The 18,992-nt window shown below is 41.2% G+C and overlaps 1 protein-coding gene across 4 annotated transcripts; it reads left to right on the top strand.

The window, feature by feature from the left end:
* Nucleotides 1–1,460: 1,460 nt before the first annotated feature.
* Nucleotides 1,461–16,622, top strand: LOC135501139 (solute carrier family 53 member 1-like). Of its 4 annotated transcripts, none has more exons than XM_064792993.1 (16): nt 1,461–1,638; nt 2,931–2,982; nt 3,940–4,041; nt 4,295–4,590; nt 4,734–4,835; nt 5,060–5,140; nt 8,174–8,252; nt 8,463–8,650; nt 8,965–9,144; nt 9,555–9,702; nt 10,075–10,269; nt 10,626–10,801; nt 11,010–11,143; nt 11,312–11,494; nt 13,624–13,746; nt 14,810–16,622. In XM_064792993.1, exons 1-15 carry the CDS (start codon nt 1,612–1,614, stop codon nt 13,742–13,744), a joined length of 2,064 nt encoding a protein of 687 aa, XP_064649063.1. In that variant the 5' UTR covers nt 1,461–1,611; the 3' UTR covers nt 13,745–13,746; nt 14,810–16,622. The 4 variants fall into 4 exon arrangements, with proteins under 4 accessions (XP_064649063.1, XP_064649062.1, XP_064649065.1 ...); XM_064792992.1 differs by lacking the exon at nt 1,461–1,638 and adding an exon at nt 2,360–2,578; XM_064792995.1 differs by lacking the exons at nt 1,461–1,638; nt 13,624–13,746 and adding exons at nt 2,361–2,578; nt 12,730–12,780.
* Nucleotides 16,623–18,992: the final 2,370 nt, after the last annotated feature.

Consider the following 18,992-nt stretch of genomic DNA (forward strand, 5'->3'; position numbering starts at 1 on the left):
GCCAGCTGCTTATCTATTCAGATTGTGAAGGCCTTGACACAACATAAAAACTCTGACGCGAAACAACTACCCTCTGCCAGCTGGTTATCTGGTCAGGTTGGAAAGACCTTGACACAACCTAAAAATTACACTAAGGTTACCGCTAATGAACTTTGGAGACGACAGGACAGCCTACGTAACAACCAACCTCTTCCAGCTGGATATCTGGTCAGGTTGGGAAGTCATTGACACAACTTCAAATGGTCATTTAGCTGTACAAGACAACTGATTTGGTTGTACCGTGGTAATCATCTCACAAGGACGGACACCCGCCCCCCCCCCCCCCCCCCCACATCCATAGTCAAGGAGGCCGCAGGCGCGTTCCCGATTTTTCGGGAAAAGGGGGTTAATTTTCACTCTTGTTTCGGGGAAAAATCCCCGAAAAATCAATAAAATAGGGGTGTTATTACTGCTATTTTCCCTTCAAAAACTGAAAATAGGGGTATATTTTCTCATGTTTTCCTTCCCTGGGTCTTCTGAGGATCCTCAGCAGCAAGGAGATGATGTTCAGGAACACGTTATGCATTTCCATGAAGATCCTGATGGGGATGTGAACTTTGCTGCTCCAGAAGTGCAGACCCACCTTAGACATGTTGCTCAGGAAGCCCTTGATGATGATGAAGAGGAAACACAGCCTGCTATCACCAAGGTATCAAACACAATCCTCGGGGTAGGGATCCAAGACTCCCTTCAATTAGGGGGGTAAGATCAAATCCTTCCTTCAAATAGGGGGTCAATTTCCTCACAAAAGCCCGCAAATAGGGGGTACAAAAAAATGCTGTTTCCTTCCATTAGGGGGTGATTTTAAAACTTGGGAACAAGCCTATGTACCCCCTAAATAAGGGGAGTGAGGGGGGGGGGGCCGGGGACGGACAATGGAACAACCAACCTCTGCCAGCTGGTTATCTGATCTCACGAGACTGGCAGTACACAATATCTACCTGACAACTCTTTAAGTACAACTTGAGTACTACTTGGGACCACAGTCATCTTAAACGTGCCACCAAAATGACGTCAATATCTACATAAAAATACTTTACTTGATCAATTTATCTGCAGTGCTCACAGTGTTGGCAAGATCTTTCATCATGGTGAGTGCAGGGTGAGAGGGATATCAATGTGGTCTAATCGCTCAGATCCTGGACTAGTGATCCAGAGGTCCCTGGTTTGATCCACACAGTCGTTGTGAGACTGTAGGCAGGTCTTTGTCTTACTTGCTTTAATTCACCCAGTTGAGTATGAGTGTCTCGACTCAATGTCTTGATGGATGTAGCGACAATGTCACAATCAGGTTCCGAAGACCAATGAGACAAAGTCACAACCGCAACTTTCATTGCACTACACAACACATACACCGATGACAACTTGAGTTCCTTTATTGTCAAATATTGCACCTTTCTCTCTTTAAGGTCGACCTTCCAATGACACTTATGACTACCCATACAGCTGGTGCCAGCTATAGTATCAAAAACCTCTATCTCAAGATGATTAATACTTCGAATTGGAGCGAAACGACTGGGGGCGAAAAGGTCAGGGAGCGAAACAACCGGATACTACGTGACCTTTCTCGCAATGAACAAAGGGAATCTTGCTGAAAATGTAAGGTCATTAGGGAGTTTTTTTGGTATTCATGCGCGGCCAACCCCTATCCGTAGGTCCTAAAAAATCATTGATTTCTTTGTTTTCACAGTATGCCAGGGTTGATTTAGCAGTTGTTTTGGCAAAAATATGTTTTTTTTGTGTTTCTGAAACCTAGAGCGCTACTCAATAGGCGGCTAACAAGAAACTACGCATTTTACTGTTGTTGCTGACGTATGTGTACACCGAACTTGGGATGTACGTCGGCCCCGTGTTGTAATGCCAAGGTTGTAATGCCGTCCAGTGCAAGTTGGTGCGTTTTTCGCTGAATTGTGCAAAATTCAACATTTATCTCAATGGTTGACCCTCGATTTTTTTAAATTTTTGTGTAGCGTAAGCAACTGTCTTTCATGGGAGAATGGTCACTGTAAGAATCATTCAGGAAGAAATGTATAATATTTGGGGTTTTCCGTGACTGTCCAGCCCAATTGTCAATATACATATATTGCCATTTGGGATGGTGAACAGAGCTAGGAGCAAACGTGACGCTTATGATTTATTTAAAGAAATAAAATGCCCGATTTAACATTCTGCAGAATCGGGGAAATCGGGCGTTTCCAGTGATATACGGCACAAATAGGTTGTCCTCATGCAATCACATTGGAAACGCATTTTAAAATAGCTGTTACGTCCTGTGGTACGTCATCATCGCGTACATTCGGGAAAAACTCCCTAACGAGACCTAAAGGAACCAATTAGATCATGTGACAGGTGCAAGAAGTGCTCAAAATGGTGGATGGATGGCCCTGAAAAGTGACTTTTCCTTCAAAATCATATGTTTTCTCATCGATATTCGCATTGAATTAACGAGGTTAACAGACAAGAAGAAATAATGAAGTTCACAGAACATCTCTCTGCCCATATCACGCCCGAGTGGCGGACTCAATATATAAAATATGAGGTTTGTTATATTTGTTATACAATTCACTAGCCTACTGCCTTGTCTTCGTCTTGACAATAATGTAGAGAAATCTTGAAAATCGCTCTCCAATTCATAATTTGGCTAAACTTTAGAATCCCCGATCGGAAATGACGTAGTTTGATCGCATTCAACTATAAATCCATTGAACAGTGGTGCTTCGTTAGTCAACCGATGACCTTTTTTTGGGGTGTGATCGGGGATATTGTAAACTCGTTCCCATAATTTCTGATGGTTTTAAATGAAACCTACCTCAAAGGACACTACACTCGTTCTTTTTATCACTGTTTCCTGCGGTACCAATGTGCTGATGTCTGGATCCTTTTTATTTCAGGCAATGAAAGAAATCCTCTACAGGGGGCAAGAAGAGGCACCCTCACCAGAAGGTAACACTATTCATACATTACTATTGCAAGATAAAACAACAAGAAACACCAAACAAGAGTGTGTTCATACTTCTTTCACAAGTTTGGTCTTGATTAATATCTATCCCTTTATATCACTAGCAGGCCGTAGCCTTCCTAAAATACTTGCACTCAATTGGATTGAAGTGTACATTCAGGAATGATGATACAACAAGGCTTGCCCTCAGCGAATGATCATACTTACTTTGCTTTGAGAGGCCTATTCATGATTTAGCTTAATTTCAAATTAAAAACCCAACAGAAATATTTTTTAGAATCATAGGCCTGCACACAAACAAAATACCCTAGCTTTCCAGAGCATAGGTCATCAATTCTTCATTGCAAGAACTATTGACCTGGGCTCTGATATCTATTACAACATAAGTGGCTTGCATTCTTTGACCTGAGGCCAGACTGTTGGACTAGCCATCAGTTTTGGCTGCTCTTAGAGAGCCTTTGACTGCTGCTACTCAAGTCAAACACAGCCAAATTTGTTCTCACCTATAAAAGGCTTGGATGGCCTCATGAACTCTGTTGGACACTCTGTTATCATGACTTAAAAATAACTTTGCATAGTGTTATCATTGTCTTGTTAGACATCAAGGAAGTTTAAATGTGCACTGTTAGAAAATAAGAAAGATGTATTGATTTATTGAGTTTTTGCCTGGCTGTACAAATAACTCTGAGTATTTTTCTGAGTGATTTTGAAACAAAGTTGCAATATTGGGAAGTTTGCCTGAGATTTGTCAGTGTTCCTGCTTTAAATAAATAACAATTGTTACATGGTAGTTGGCCCATTTATGATTAACAGCATAAAAAATCAACTTCCCAGCTCTTGCCGAGAATCAGGTTGGCCTTCCAACTTGCGCGGTTGGTCTCTGTTCAGAAAGGAGACCTTTGTGAGGCTTACATTCCTAACTTAACATGTTTCCTTTGCAGAGACAGACCCTGCTACTGTCGTCCGGTACTACGCCAGATTCCATGAGTCCTTCTTACATTACTGTGAAAAGGAACTCGCAAAAATCAACACATTTTTTTCTGGTGAGTGGTTTCCTGCCTTACCGTAGTTTGGCTTCACTTCACTTGAGATATTAAATCAAGGCAAAGATTTTGTCTGTGAGTGTCTTCGTTCAACTGTACTCCCCTCATCAAGTGATGGAAGTGTCTCAGAACCTGTACACATAAAACACTACTGTTTACAAAACTGACATTTTATGATACTAAGACATGTAGTCTGTGAATTCTTCACGTACTTCCCTGATGATTATGAGTTATGCATGATTTTCAATTCCAGAAAAACTTGCCGAGGCCACCAGGAAGTATGCCACCTTAAAGGCTGAGCTGACCGCTCATCTCGAGCTTGCAAAGCGCCATCGACATTCGAAACTACCCGCCGACTTCCGTAAACGGCGTAGTAGTATCATGTTTGCCTCCGGGACACCAGAGGAGAAACAGGCACTACTGACCACGAGGAAGATGCACGATTTGAAACTAGCATTCAGTGAATTCTACTTGAGTTTAATCCTCCTGCAGAACTACCAGACGTTGAATTTTACTGGCTTTAGAAAGATATTAAAGAAACATGACAAGGTGAGGCTGATTATGGATTCGTAATTCATCTTAAACAACAGTCTTTCTCTCATAACTGTTGTAAAACATTATATTGTATACAAAATCAAGTCCTGGATCTGTGTTCATCTTCAGTTATAAAACTAGTCTCGCTTATTTTGCAGTTGTTTGAGACGGACAAAGGCCTGGTGTGGAGGCAGGATCATGTGGAAGTGGCACCGTTTTATACAAGCAAAGAAGTGGACCAACTCATTACAAAAGTTGAGGTGAGTGCTATGATGGTTTGGCATCTTAGATTCAGGGAACAGACCAATCGGTGAAACCTGTGCTAAGAACACTAGCATCTCTGGTAATAAAAGTAATTGAAGGTGTCATTTTACGCTGCTGTGCCGAGACTTCCAACCACATGCTATCTTGACATGACTACTTGTTACATGCCCTGTTGCACCTCTACCCTGTTCTTGCTACCAATCTCTTGATCTCATTGCAGGCGTTGTTTACAAATGAACTTGAAGGAGGGAATCGTCAAAAAGCCATGAAGAGATTACGGGTCCCTCCTCTTACAGAACAGGTCAGTTTTCCACCCAATATCCTAATTTATTTGGAAAATTCACTCCCTCTTGAGTCTTTTCAGAGTTGGCCTTGCTTCTTATATCCAAATTGGGATTTTCCTTTCGATAAATATCTGTTATCACTCATTCTTGCATCTAAGAAATAAGCTGAATCCATTGAAAAAGCAATGATCGAGTGGAAATTACTTTCAAATGGGACAGAGCCTGATAGGATCATCTCCCAAATTAGTTTTTACCAACATACCTTGAAAAAGACCTTTCTATTGGTATATATCAAAGTGGTTTGTCACCAGTCGACATGAACAGTTTGCACCTCAAAACATTGGGAGTGAAAAGAATTTGCATTGTACTGTATACCGACAAAATACCTACTGGTTAAGTGGTAGTGACACCTGGCAGTGGAGGGCAAATCATATCAAATCACTTTAAAAACTGAGTTAGGAATCCCTTTAACCTTCTTTCTGGCTTGATTTAATCCAACAAAAATGTCACCTCATTTTTCCCCGATGGGTTCTTTCACATATATCGTTTGATCTCATTCCACATTATAGTTAAGGGTAAGGCAGTTTTCACCATATTTTTGTTGTACACTTTCCCATTTGCTAGGTTCATGTATTTTAGTGAATTGACATGTTTAAAGCTTCGCGTATTGTCCGTTATTTTGCCCAGTGTTACAAAATTTTTCTTGAAAATGTTCAATTTGTTCTGTGAGTTCTGTTATGTTTTGACTATGAAAGCATGTTTTTGGCTTCTACGTTATATTCTAGTGATAAGCATGGTAGATGCAAAGATTAGGATAGTTTTGAGTGAATACTGCGGCTGTTTGTGTCATAGAGACAGAATCAAAATTGTGTGCAAAGTACCGTAGATGCTGATAGACTTGTAATGATAGGTTCATTTCTTCTGTCAGTTTGGCTGATCAGGGTGATGGTGAGGTTCTAAGGTTTCATGAAAATGAGAGCGATTTGCGACACTTCTCAACATCTTGAATCAAACTCTCATCCCAACATCGGACCATGTCCAATATCATCATCAGTTAGGCTTCATGGTCCAGATTTGGACCTTTGCCATTGATAGTATGATCAATTACAAATGTTGTTGAGTTTGTGACAGGACTGATCTGATCACTTGCACACCTGTCATTGACCCTATTCCACCTTATGACAATAGGAAAACATGTTCCATTTCTTTGTCGCTAGTGTGTCAACAATCTCGATAAACATCTACACCTGGCTGACATGGTGAATTGATACATTTTTTGGAACCTTGTTTTTGAATATAATCATATTGGTTGAGAGATGTATATGTTTGATTGATTAATATAAATTAGGCTCGGTGCTGGACAGACAGTAGTAGTTATCTCTCGATCATCAAGACATGCCAGTGCATGTCATTGTCAGGGCAGCCTAAACTCAGGCCATCTAAGTGCACATCCGTTTGTAATCTTCCAGTGACGAGTGTGTCTTGGCAAGTGTCGTTTTTTTTGTGACTTCAATTTGAAATTCATCAAATTGGATGAGTCAAGGGGCAAAACCTGTTCATGTCTTGTGGTCTTTTTGCTCATTCGGCCATGTTCAACTAAAGGGAGAGGTCTGTAACATGCATGTAGACCAACATGATAAGTGTCACACTCTCTTGTTGGTGTGTGTGAGAGATTAACACCTCCGCTCTTGTTATTTATGCATGCTAGAGTGGCACCATTTTCACATTCAGGTAATCAGTGGTCTGTCAGTATGAGTGGTACCACCAGAAGGTTATGCTTTTGGTTGATAAGTCCCTCAGCCAAGGTCACGTTCTAGACTGTCATTGACGTGTTAGTTTGTCTACAGACATGGAGGTCGGATATTACTTTTTATATAAATTAGAACAGATCGTAATCATTCATAGGTTATCAAACTTATGCAAGATTATAACATAGTCTTGTTGAGGTGAAGTTGGTTAAGAAATTCAAATTGTGGCGTCTTCATTGGATATTTGCATGGATTTGTTATGATGTTGCATTCCTAGTGAAATGGTGTTTGATTATAAACTCATATGGAAGCAGTTGCACAGGCTGGCATATAATATGCAGAAGAATGTGCTGCTGTCTTGTTTTGCGTGATATACAGCTATTGTATTTGCAATACTGATGACTAATTCTGATGACTGATATGATGAGGAATCATTCTGCATGGCTTCGTTATGGACTTCAGCATCATTCTCAAGGGTAGCCAATGCATGGATGTTGTTTCTCTTGTCTGATCTACATGTCTGTACATGTACTGTGGTTTGAATCTTATGTTCTGATTGATAAAGACTTCAGACATTGTTGGTTGGCTATAGGGTGCTTTACTGGTGAATAAAAAACCTTGTCGAAACATTACTGTTGCCATTAGCAGGGTTGATCTCGTATCGGACTATAACGAGTGAACTCAACTCGCCACTGTCCTGTCCTGTTAAAACAAGACATCTGTTCATGCATGCTGGAACCCTCATTGGAATCTACTTGTTAATCGTGACACTTGAAACAATAAAGTCGCCATGGGGATCCAGCATCAAGAAACCATGACATTCGTGCGTAAACGCCCAAAGACGCTTTCGGAAAGCACAGCAGGAGACATGGGAGAATGGCGAAGTTCTCTGCCAGATATTGAGTTACATCACAGGGCGAACAAGATTAATAAAGAGAGGAAATATTTCAAATTTGAATCTTATATCAGCCGTTATGTGCTTTCACATGATACTCCGATTAAAGTGAGTAAAAGCGCTCTTTAAGTCTCATCAGCAAAACTTGGTGTTGAGAACATTTCAAATCGGGAGATTGTTTTGAAAGAGCAGTCTTCGTCAGCTGCCACTTCAGTTGGTGGTATCTACACGAAACTTTAGGTGCAGTGCTTGCCTGTGCAGTGAATAAAGAAACTCGAAACTTGTTCCTTTATAAATCCTTTCATGTAGAATTAGTGATGTTTCCTCTTGTAGTTGATCTGCGTCCAGACCCAGCTTCCAGTATTCTTTCACTTATCATTCAAAATATACTTGATTCATATTTTCAGCAAAATCCGTGGACCACATTCCGAGTTGGCCTCTTCCTTGGCATCTTCTTCATTCTCCTCGTTGCTATATGTATCTCAGGTAAGAACCAGAAACTACGTTACCATAGTGACCGACAATAATAGAAGATTACACTTACAACATGTACACATCAAGAGTTTGATAAAAATCTAGGTCTCTCTGGGTTCTCAAACCAGCATGTGACCAGCAGTTCTGGTTCTACCCCCTGGAATATTTGGCTTCATAAAATGATGCTGGTCTAAGATGCCTCACACCTATCCATCCTTGTAGGTCCCCTACTGAAGCCTAAAATCCCCTGGGTGCCAGCGCTCATCATGTACCGAGGTCTCTTCCTCACTATCTACTTCATCAGTCTGCTCAGTGCCAACACATACGGGTGGCGGTCGTCTGGGGTGAACCACGTCCTGATCTTTGAGTTGGATCCAAGGAACCATCTCTCTCATCAGCAGCTATTGGAGGTGAGTGAAACTTGAATTCCCACTTGATGTCGCAAAGACGTCACATTACGAAGAGGGGTCAGGGATACTTCCATGACGTCAGAGAGTGGAACGCACTAGATTTAGCCACCCTGAAAAACATGAATTGAGAAGCTCTGTTGGGTAAAGTGTCTTGCTCAACAAGATGGAGGTCAAAGGGTTGTTGTTGTGCCAAGCATCACGGCGCCCTGATGGTTTTATACATGTATGCCAATGACCTTTCAGTTGGTCAACATCATCCCTGAGATTGAGTCATTTTATCTTGAGCTCATTTTTCACTGCATCGTTTCTTTCAGATTGCAGGTTTCTTCTCTGTGATCTGGGCGATGAGCGTGTTGGCGTATCTCTTCAGTTACCTCGTGCACATCCCGGTGTTCGCCCATCCGCTGGCGATGACTGGCTTCCTCATCATCTATCTACTTAATCCATTCAAAATTCTCCACTACAAGTCGAGGAGATGGTTACTACGCTTACTGGTAAGACTCTTACTCAATACATGTTGATGACCTTTTCCATAGCCTAGCTGTCTTCCCCCACTTCCACTAGTAAGAAGCCAATTTGAGAACATCACAAAAGTGTAATTTACCCACCATTCTATCAGAAAGGGCAAGTCAGAAATGAACATTTGAGCATGTATGTTTGGACAGGTTGTGGTTTCAGTGTCACATGATACTCTGGTGCTTAATTATGTCCATTTCAGAAGACCACACCAGCCTAAAATCGAGCAAAGTGAACATTTCGGAAAAGTGTCCAAGAAGGCGTCATTGGCCTCGTTTGTGGTAGAGCTTCCATCAAATCAGATGCCAAGGAGAGGGTTGACGAGAGAACTTCTTGAAACAGCTTTAAAACAATTTCTACCATGTTTCTTATTTAAATTTCGTTTCAGTATCGTGTGTTCACTGCTCCATTCCACTATGTAGGATTCGCCGACTTCTGGCTGGCCGACCAGCTGAACAGTTTGAGTGTGGTGTTCCTTGACTTTGAGTTCCTTGTGTGTTATTATGCATTTGAGGTGGACTGGATTGGCCCCGACAGTAAGTGACAGTTTAAAACCTCAGTTCATTCATCCAAACGTTGCTGTCAGAGGGTCCACGGTGGTGTAGTGGTCTCTGACCTCTGGTCTAGTGGTCCCTGATTTGATCCCAACTGTTGGCACGATGCTCTAGGCAGTTCTCTTTGTCTTACGTGCTGTACTTCACCCAGGTGTATAATTGGGTATCAGTTAGAGATGCTCAGGTTGTAGCAGCTCATCAAAGTACTACTGAGAGGCTTCAGGAGTGATAAGACTAAGACTTCGAGTGTGTAGTCAGATGATAACCTCTACCATCATTCTTATCAGACAACTGGGTGTCTCTCCACATCTAGTGGAAACTCAAGTCATTTCTTATGCTTCCATTTATTTCTAGGACCTGCTGTATGTAGCAAGGACTTCTACGGAATCCGTCCAATTATCTCCTGTCTTCCAGCTTGGTTTCGTTTCGCGCAGTGCCTCCGCCGTTATCGGGACACAAAACAAGCCTTCCCTCATCTCGTCAACGCAGGGAAATACTCGACCACCTTCTTTGTCGTTTTATTCTCTGCCTTGAATAAATATTTTACTGGTAAGGAGGGTGGAACAAAATATGCTCATGTAATGAATTAGTTTGTATGTTGAACTTGGATCACACCTATTTCTGGTGTTCAAATAACTTCATCGGGTGTCGGATGTAGTCACAACTATTACTGAACAAAGATCTTCCACAGTGTGTCCTGATTACATAGATCAGTGCCTTTTATAGAGAGGGTGTCTGTTTAGGAGATTCCACTGAATATTGACCATTGGTGGGTTCAAATGCTCCGTGTTATGGTAATCTGTAAGTCTACCGGTAATCATTATGCCAGCATTACCTGAATAGGTCAGTTTGATACTGTACTAGTCAGCCAACATATGACCTTGAGCTTGTTCTTTCTCTTTCAGGACACCACGGGCCCTCAACGATACAGAACAATGTATTCTTCTATCTCTGGATTATATCGTGTATAGTTAGCTCTTGTTATACATACACATGGGACATAAAAATGGACTGGGGCTTGTTTGATAAAAATGCAGGCGAGAATAAGTTCTTACGGGAAGAAATTGTGTATGCTTATAAGGTGAGTGGAATTTTGAGGAAAATTTGAGAAACGGTATGATTACCCTAAATAATTGGTACCAGCTGCAAGTGCTCCCTCATTGAGAGCTGGTCCAATTGATAGGTGGCATCAGGACTTGTCCATTTCTTCCTTGGTTTGGCCAGAACAGGTTTTGACAAAAACTGAAATCGTCTCAGATCAATAATATGTTTTGTGTTCTTTCCTCCAGGGATACTATTACTTTGGTGTGATAGAAGACTTTATCCTGAGGTTTGCGTGGACGTTTTCTGTGTCAGTGGGCGAGGGAGGGTTAGTTCATGGCGAAATTCTCAAAACAGTATTAGCAGGTTTAGAGGTGACAAGGTACGTAATGATCACTTTTAGAAAATGTCAAAGTTTTCAGGATTATTTATTTCCCACTGCATGCATCTACTTAGAAAAGGAATTGGTAATGGTAATTTTATATGAGTATTTGCCAGCGAAGAGATAAGAAATGAAATAAAATAAAATTTGAATTTTTTTGTCTTCCAGACGTTTTATATGGAACTTCTTCCGACTAGAAAACGAGCATTTAAACAACTGTGGTCAGTTCCGTGCAGTCCGTGATATCAGTATTGCACCAATCCACGCTAACGATCAGTCCCTGTTGGAGAACATGATGGATGAGGAGGATGGTGTCGTTAACCGCACGAAACATAAACGCAAACCTAATAGGTGAGTAGTGGCACCATCTTAGATCTAGTGGTGAGCGGTGAGCGGTGAGCGGTGAGCGGTGATCGTTTGCTTTCTAGAAGTTGGTGGTGAAGTGTCAGTTTTCCTGACACCATTGATACATTCTATGGGATGTACTACTAGTGTGTTTCATTGTAGTAGTATTGGGTGACGGTTCCCACATGTATCACAGTCTTTTCCCATTGTCAGTATTAAGGTAGCGTGTGACTTGTTGTGTGTTCAGTGGTGGTGATGGTTGAGCTGGCCAGAGTCGCTGGTGGCAGTGTTTTTGTAGAGTGTTAGTTAGAAAGGTTTACATGTACACAAAAACCATAGTCATGAGTGAGTTTCAGGACTACAACAGGAATAGTTTGCTAAAAGTTAAAATGGTGGCACGATGTCAAAAAAGACAATTGGACGTAATTTGACGAGAGGAGGAAACAACATGATGAAATAGAGACAACTTGATGTTTTCTTTGTATTTGATTGAATTCATGTTGTTAGATAGAATATGATGTTTGTTGTATTCTTCTTGTGTCAGATGGTTTCCATACCGTCCCGTACATCAGTGTGAGTTTATCGGTTACCATGGCAACATGCAGCATGTTACCATGGCAACATAGCATAGAGTGTTTGTAACTGTGTGTTTTTCTTTTCTAATCATCGGGTTTGATCTTCTGAAGCTATGCAAGAAGCTTACTGTTATCCAACATTGTTATTAATCTCGAATGCAATTTTGTATTTTCTTTAGATAATTTTTGGTGTATATCCATGTAGGTCTGGTATGTGCTAGTCGGCTATGTCTGTTTTTTGTCAGTAAAGTCCGTTTGCGTTTGGTTTCTAACCAGTCCCTTTCCGTATCGACAGTAACATAGGAAGTTGTTTTGATTGTCTAACTTTCTGTATGATCTTATCCTTTTGAAGGAACACATGCTCAGGTGTCCACTTATTAAGTTTTGGGTCCCAGTTTTTGTTTTTCTCTCTGTCAAAGTGATGGCATGTTTTCAGATGGCCCATTTTTTGCATTTTTCTAATTCCTGGAATCTTTTGTTTTTGATTCTTTTTGCTCTGAGCACACTCAAGTATAACCGTTTGCCGTAGCATTTCTGCTGGATATAACCTGGGAAGACTTTACTCTTTGTGTTGTTTTGATTATATAAGTATGCTGGTTCTTCTTCAGTCTATGAAACATGTTAGTAAAGAAAAGAATAAGATTATCAAACTTGAAATCATTGTAGGGATGATGTGTCGGAATCTCCATCGATGATTCGGAAGCTACGATGTATTTGGTAAAATGTTTTCAGAAATTGTAGATGTAACCTCGGCTGCTGGTTCTAGATCTGTAATAAATTCAAGAAAAAGTTATGTTTCCATCCTAATACATGAACAATCTATCGTCAGGTTAGTGGAGGCCACGGCTAAACTTTAGAATCCCCGATCGGAAATGACGTAGTTTGATCGCATTCAACTATAAATCCATTGAATAGTGGTGCTTCGTTAGTCAACCGATGACCTTTTTTTGGGGTGTGATTGGGGATTCTAAATTCGTTCCGAGGCCACTGTGCACAGCCACAGATAAATTCTGTTATGGACATGTGCAGTACATACATAACTCCTAGATCACTGTGGTGCTTCATATGAGTATACTGGTTGCAGCCCACAACAGACTTGTTGGAATCATGTGTAGCTGGTGAAATTAATGGGCTAAAGGAACAGAAAGGAATGCCTTTGACACTTTTAAAAATCTTTTAACAGGAGAGTATGCCAAATCTGTTGTGGCCTGAAACTGGTATAATAATTTGAATCCACACCATGTAGATCCATTTATCAATAAGATACTACAATAGGCAACCTAACCAATAATGTTGTCATCTAAACACCTTTCAATATGTATGAATATTCTAGGTATTGTGTAGATAGTTAAAGTAGTGTGGTATAACAGGCCATGTAATACAATTACAACAGTAAGACAACAATAAGTGATTTTGGAGCTATGACATCATGAGGAGTGATTAATTTCAACCAATCAGAAGCCCCAATCCCAATCTGTGTTTCTGTGTTGACCTCATTGGCTATTTCTGCAAAAGCTATCAGAAATATCTTTCCAATCATAAATTTTCTTCCAAATGTAGACCATCCTGCCCAAAGAAGACAAAATATTTTGTGAAAAATGAAATATTAGATATGCAGGAATATGCTCCTATTATGGGGAGTGACCGACAGTTATACGAGGAAATGTCTTTTAATACCTGAGAGTAAGTGGGTTAGTTTCTGAACTCCTCTGCCCAACCTAGGCTGGTTGCAAACATAGAGAGCTTATAGCGTTGTGTTGGCTTTGTAGAAATGATGGCTTACAATCGAAGATCCATTAAGGCTTCACATTACATTTCTAGTTGTGCTAGTGTGTACAGTTGGCAATAGAAGGCACACATGACAGAAAATGTTCTTTCACTAACTGGTTGCAACTTCACCATCAGTTGTCTTTGGGCCTGGGTGGTACCAAGGATGGCAACTTCGATTGTCAGTCTTGCTTCGCTATAAAGATGACCTAATATGGTTCAAACTATCTGTTGCCAAAGATGAACTATGTAACAACCCATATCACTGAAAATGGGACATCGTCGAGGTAATACACTGGGCATATACATGTAATGCTTTAACCATGAATCTTAGTTTATCATTGTAATCATGTGTTTTCTGGGGTTTTAAGGGACAAACATAGGTGTAGGTAGTTTCAGTACATGGCTCATACTAGGTGCTAGAACTGCAAAGATTGAGAATGCTGCAGTCAAAGTCGTCCAAACCCCAGACCATTGATATGTGTACCCCATTGATAAACTCTTCATAATGCACACCTGATTGTGTTCTGCCCAGTGTTGACATCTCTACGATGTCCGTTTCAAGTTCTCCGAACCCTACTGGTTTTGGTGTCCAAAGTTTGTCCCCACTTTAACCAGTCGTCCACTTTGTCAATACCCGAGATAGCCCTTCCTGTACATGCCTGGTGGTGGGGCTTGGATGGCTTTGAAACTTGGCCTTTGGCAACATTAGTAATGATCTGTCATGATTTCATTGGGAAAAACATGCTGGAATCTTTGAGGCTAAAGCACAAAACTGGTTGACTTGCGACTGCACAGTATGCAAGCTTCACCAAGCCTGAATTGTGGTATTGATCAAACTTGAGACATCACATTGGATCAACTTTGTCTTTTTCATTATGTAAGAGTAAATTCCATTCATTCATTCGAGTAAGCATTTGGCAGTTTAGTGCCACTTTTTATAATGACTTCCGAGACTAATTTTCTGTTTCTTTTTAAGATCCAAGAAAGAACAACGTCAGTGGTTTGATGACGATATTGAGGCCTAGTGTTACAAACCGTTGAGGTTGGAGTTGAGGTGTCTCCTCGGTGAGGTGGCTCAAGAGATGCAGAGGGACTGATGTAAGCTCCGAGTTGGAGTGTCTCCCTGTCAGAGTTGGGGCGTCTCATCGTTAAAGTGTCACCTGTGGAGAGACTCAATTCACTGGATTGTGGACATGCACAAAAAGACATTATTACTTCGTGTAATCATTGATCAGGTGGTCGAGATTTGAGGCATACTCGTGTGGAACTGTCACATGGCCTGTAACTCAGGGTAGAAATTGTGTGATCCAATGATGAGGTATCTCATTGTAGAGGTATCTCATTGCAGAGGTCTCTCATTGTTTGTATCTCAGTTGTCTGCCTGTGATCCTTGTAGTAAGTACCAGTTCTCATGTTTATACTACATGTACGTATAGGAAAACTTTTGATTTATCCAGAATAGGACATCTGCCGCTCTCAAGGAAAGGAACAAAAATGCGTTGGAAGTGACATTTTGCCTTCTGATTCTGTTTATTTATTCACATATGTATAGATGGTAGTCTTTGTGTCACTCACCTGGTGCAGAGGTTTGGTATCAGTTGATGCCAAGTTAGAAATCTGAACAACTTGGTCAAGTAGGCCCCTTGTAATTGATTTAGTTCACAGAACAGTTAATTTTTTGCTCTCCTCTTCCAAAGGTGCTATTAGTCTAGAGGTTGAGTGCTATTAGTCTAGAGGTCATGGGAGACAAATAACTATCTCGTCTTGATCAAGAGCCACTCAATCATTGTTAGGGGTTTTATCCTTGAACTATGGAGACCCTCATATGAAAGTATAATAGTATGGTCACGAAGGGGTGCCAAAAAGTTATTCCAAGGTTTCGTACTAATAAGAGCGTATTCTGGAATGATCCTGTGGCCTGCTGTGAGAGGATTTGGGGGTAGCTGAATGTACAGTCAAGGCAGCGGTTGTTTCCAATGCTGTCCCTCGTTGATTCACCAAACAATATCTATTTTGATATATTATGTACAATGTAGTGCATTTGATAGTGTGGCTTATGATATGATTCAAACAACAGTGAAACAATCTGATTGTACACTCTCTATGCTATCAAGATTGAATAAAGACGTGTCTTTATTGATTCTTGGTGTGGACACTTGTATTTCTGAAATTTGTGGTTTTCATGAGTGTGAATATGTAAATGTGACTAGGACATCTGTTTAGGTCGTAGCACTGATTGAGCAGCACATCTGAGCTCTACAGAATGGTTCTAGGACAGACCGGGTTAAAGTGAAAAGACATGATAACATATATCGTAGTTGATACATGTATCAGACTATAAACGCAAACTTTTTTAGTGAGCTGAGTGTCAGCTCTGTAGATATATAGGATGAAACGCAAGAAATGGTTGTCAGTCCACACAGTGTAGGTTTGAGTTCTTGATATTGTTTATTGACATTATTATTGTTACTAATGTTATTGTAAAGGTTTTGTTTCATCCAAAAAAGTTATGTTTTGAAACTATGTGAATTGTGAAAAATAATCATAGATTAAAAATGTGCTTTAAAGATGCTGATCTTGAGTACGAGGTTATGTAACCTCGTATCGAGGTGATAAAACTACTTGTGATTGCATTAACAAAGTTTTGTAGTCAATCCTGGTTCTTACCCTAGGATGAGGTAGAGCAACATTGTAATCGAACTATTGTAGGAATCATGATAAGTCCTCATCGAATATTGTTTATATGCATGTCTGTCCTCAACAAAATGAAAAGTAATTTTGTTATAAAAAACTATTGAATTGATTTGTTCTTTGTGTGTGATGACGTACATCCATCTGGCAGCTGGAGGACAGCAGGTGGTTGTGAGCTGAAGGCACTTCCTGGTTGTATAGGGTCTTCAGACTTCTGGAAGACAGAACATGGTTAGGTTGGGTCTCTTCTTGGAGACGGTACCCAAGCTCCAATAGGTCTGGTTGTTAACGTCTCAACTGTCTCATCTTGTTGGTGACACAGTGAAGCTGCCAGGACCAAATTGGTCTCACTGTGTCTGTCTCATCTCGCCCGCCATGTTGACAAGGTGTATGTGCTGCGAAACCGATATCTGTTTGGTTGTGACTGTCTCGTCCCTCTCGCCATGTTGGCAACACGAAACTGCAGCTCCACACGAATCTAATTGTGACTGTCTCATCTCTCTAAACGTGTTGGCGACCAGGTGGAGCTACCATGTCCGAATTGGTCCAGTTGACACTGTCGTGTCTCTTGTCTCTCTCTGCGACGCGGATTAGTTACAGCATAGAAAAGGTGATCCGGTTAATAGTTTCTGCATTTCTTTAGCGAAAAAAGCCTTCCCCAGATCGCCCTGATGATGACAATGACCTGTCAGAGTGTTTGCCTCCGTTGGTCCCCTTGGTCCTCTTGCTCTCCTAGTTAGCTGTGAATAGAATATAAAAGCAAGTCGGTCATCCCCTGGCAGCTGACGAACTGGAAATTGCTCGAATCTCTTCAAGGATAAGATGATCTTGTTGTCTCTTCGCACACTTGAAACAGTCAGATTTGGTGCGCCCTTGGAGGAATTATACTTGACAAGTATAATTCCTCTAAGGTTTGCCCGAGCCTTTTGTAATGAATGAACCAATCCCATGCGGTTATTATATGAAAACGAGTAGGCACGGTGTAATGTTTTTGAGTGTTTCTGTTTTTGAGTGTTTCTGTTTTTGAGTGTTTCCCCTCATTGTTTGGGAACGCTCAAAAATAGATTGACAAGATTTTCTGTGTATCCCCCCTATTGAAAAGTCGTGGTCTCTCTGGCTGCCTATTGTTTGGAAACACTGACACATGGGGAACAACCACAGATGTTACAACGGGCCTCTCAAGGACGAGTATGTTGTGAAGCTGTTAATTCGGTTAATTTTGATAAACAAATGTCAACACTATGTCTTTTTCATGGGTGCGGCACCTCGCAATGTCATTCAGTGGTTCCGCCCAATGTTATATCATGTATCCTGCCGATTGGTTGACGTGATTCAATGTGTGAACGTCCGCACGTGTATATATAAGGAAAATATATAAGCGAGCTCGCCTTACATATTTTTGATATAAGGTTGTATCGGAGAATAACATCTGGGATGTTCTGCGGTTATGAAAAAGCACAGCCTCGAAGCGGATTATAACACTGTCCATACCAGCATAAAGAGGAAGACAGGAGACAACGACTAGATTACTGACTCGAACTCCGTCAATCATTTGGCAGGCCTACATACTGTTAGGTTCGGGAGCTAACAAGGACATTTGCAGCTAAGCTAACGTATAAGCTGGGTCAATCAGTACGTACTGCGCATCAGTCCAAAACCCCGGTCCAAAACTTCCAAAGGGGGTTTACAGCCTTACTTTTACGCGTTTATCATCAATTGAATGAGAGCAGCTATGACCGCGCCCCAGCCTACAAAACTCATCAACGTGAAACCTGCCCCGCCAGAATCACGCATCGGATTACTTGACCAGAGTCAGGGAAGCAGAGAGCGGGATATGGAAGCAGCCGTGCGCGCTGTTGGGGCATCAATTGGTAAAAAACGGAGTCCCCAGCCCATGGCCAATCATGTCAACAGACAGCTGAACAAGCCGTCGGATCAGCTCAAGAAGGAGAACTCGGTGAGTTTGAAAAGCGGGATTGAAAACGATCCACAACAGGGGTTTGAATATCAACTAGACCATGACCTGGAGGTCCTCTACCTTTGATCTGTCCGCAGTCGTTTAATGAAAGCAGATTAACTCTGTTACTCATAATGATGTTATTATATGGTAAATTATTGTGTTGACAAGCGTTAAAATAAATCAAATAGTGAACAGATCAAGCAGCTTATCCAATTTGTATTGCCTGGAGAAAAAAAAAGTAGGTCCACGCATTGAATGATGCCCTTCGGGCAATAACACCACGAGGAAATGGCAATGGCGGCCAATTAGCAAGTGATGAATAGAGTTCAAGTCTTGCGCAAGGAGGATGCTTGCGAGTGGGCTCAATGAAAAATGGCCACAATACTTTGACCCCTCGTGCCCGCATTTATTCAGAAATCGCACTTTTCAAGATGAATTGGACCCTGTGTAAAAGGAATGGACGTACTAGGAATGCAGGGCCCCACACAATAGCTGTGTATTGTCAACG

This window comes from Lineus longissimus, chromosome 17 (assembly GCF_910592395.1).
Source record: "Lineus longissimus chromosome 17, tnLinLong1.2, whole genome shotgun sequence".
Taxonomy (NCBI): Eukaryota; Metazoa; Nemertea; class Pilidiophora; order Heteronemertea; family Lineidae; genus Lineus; species Lineus longissimus.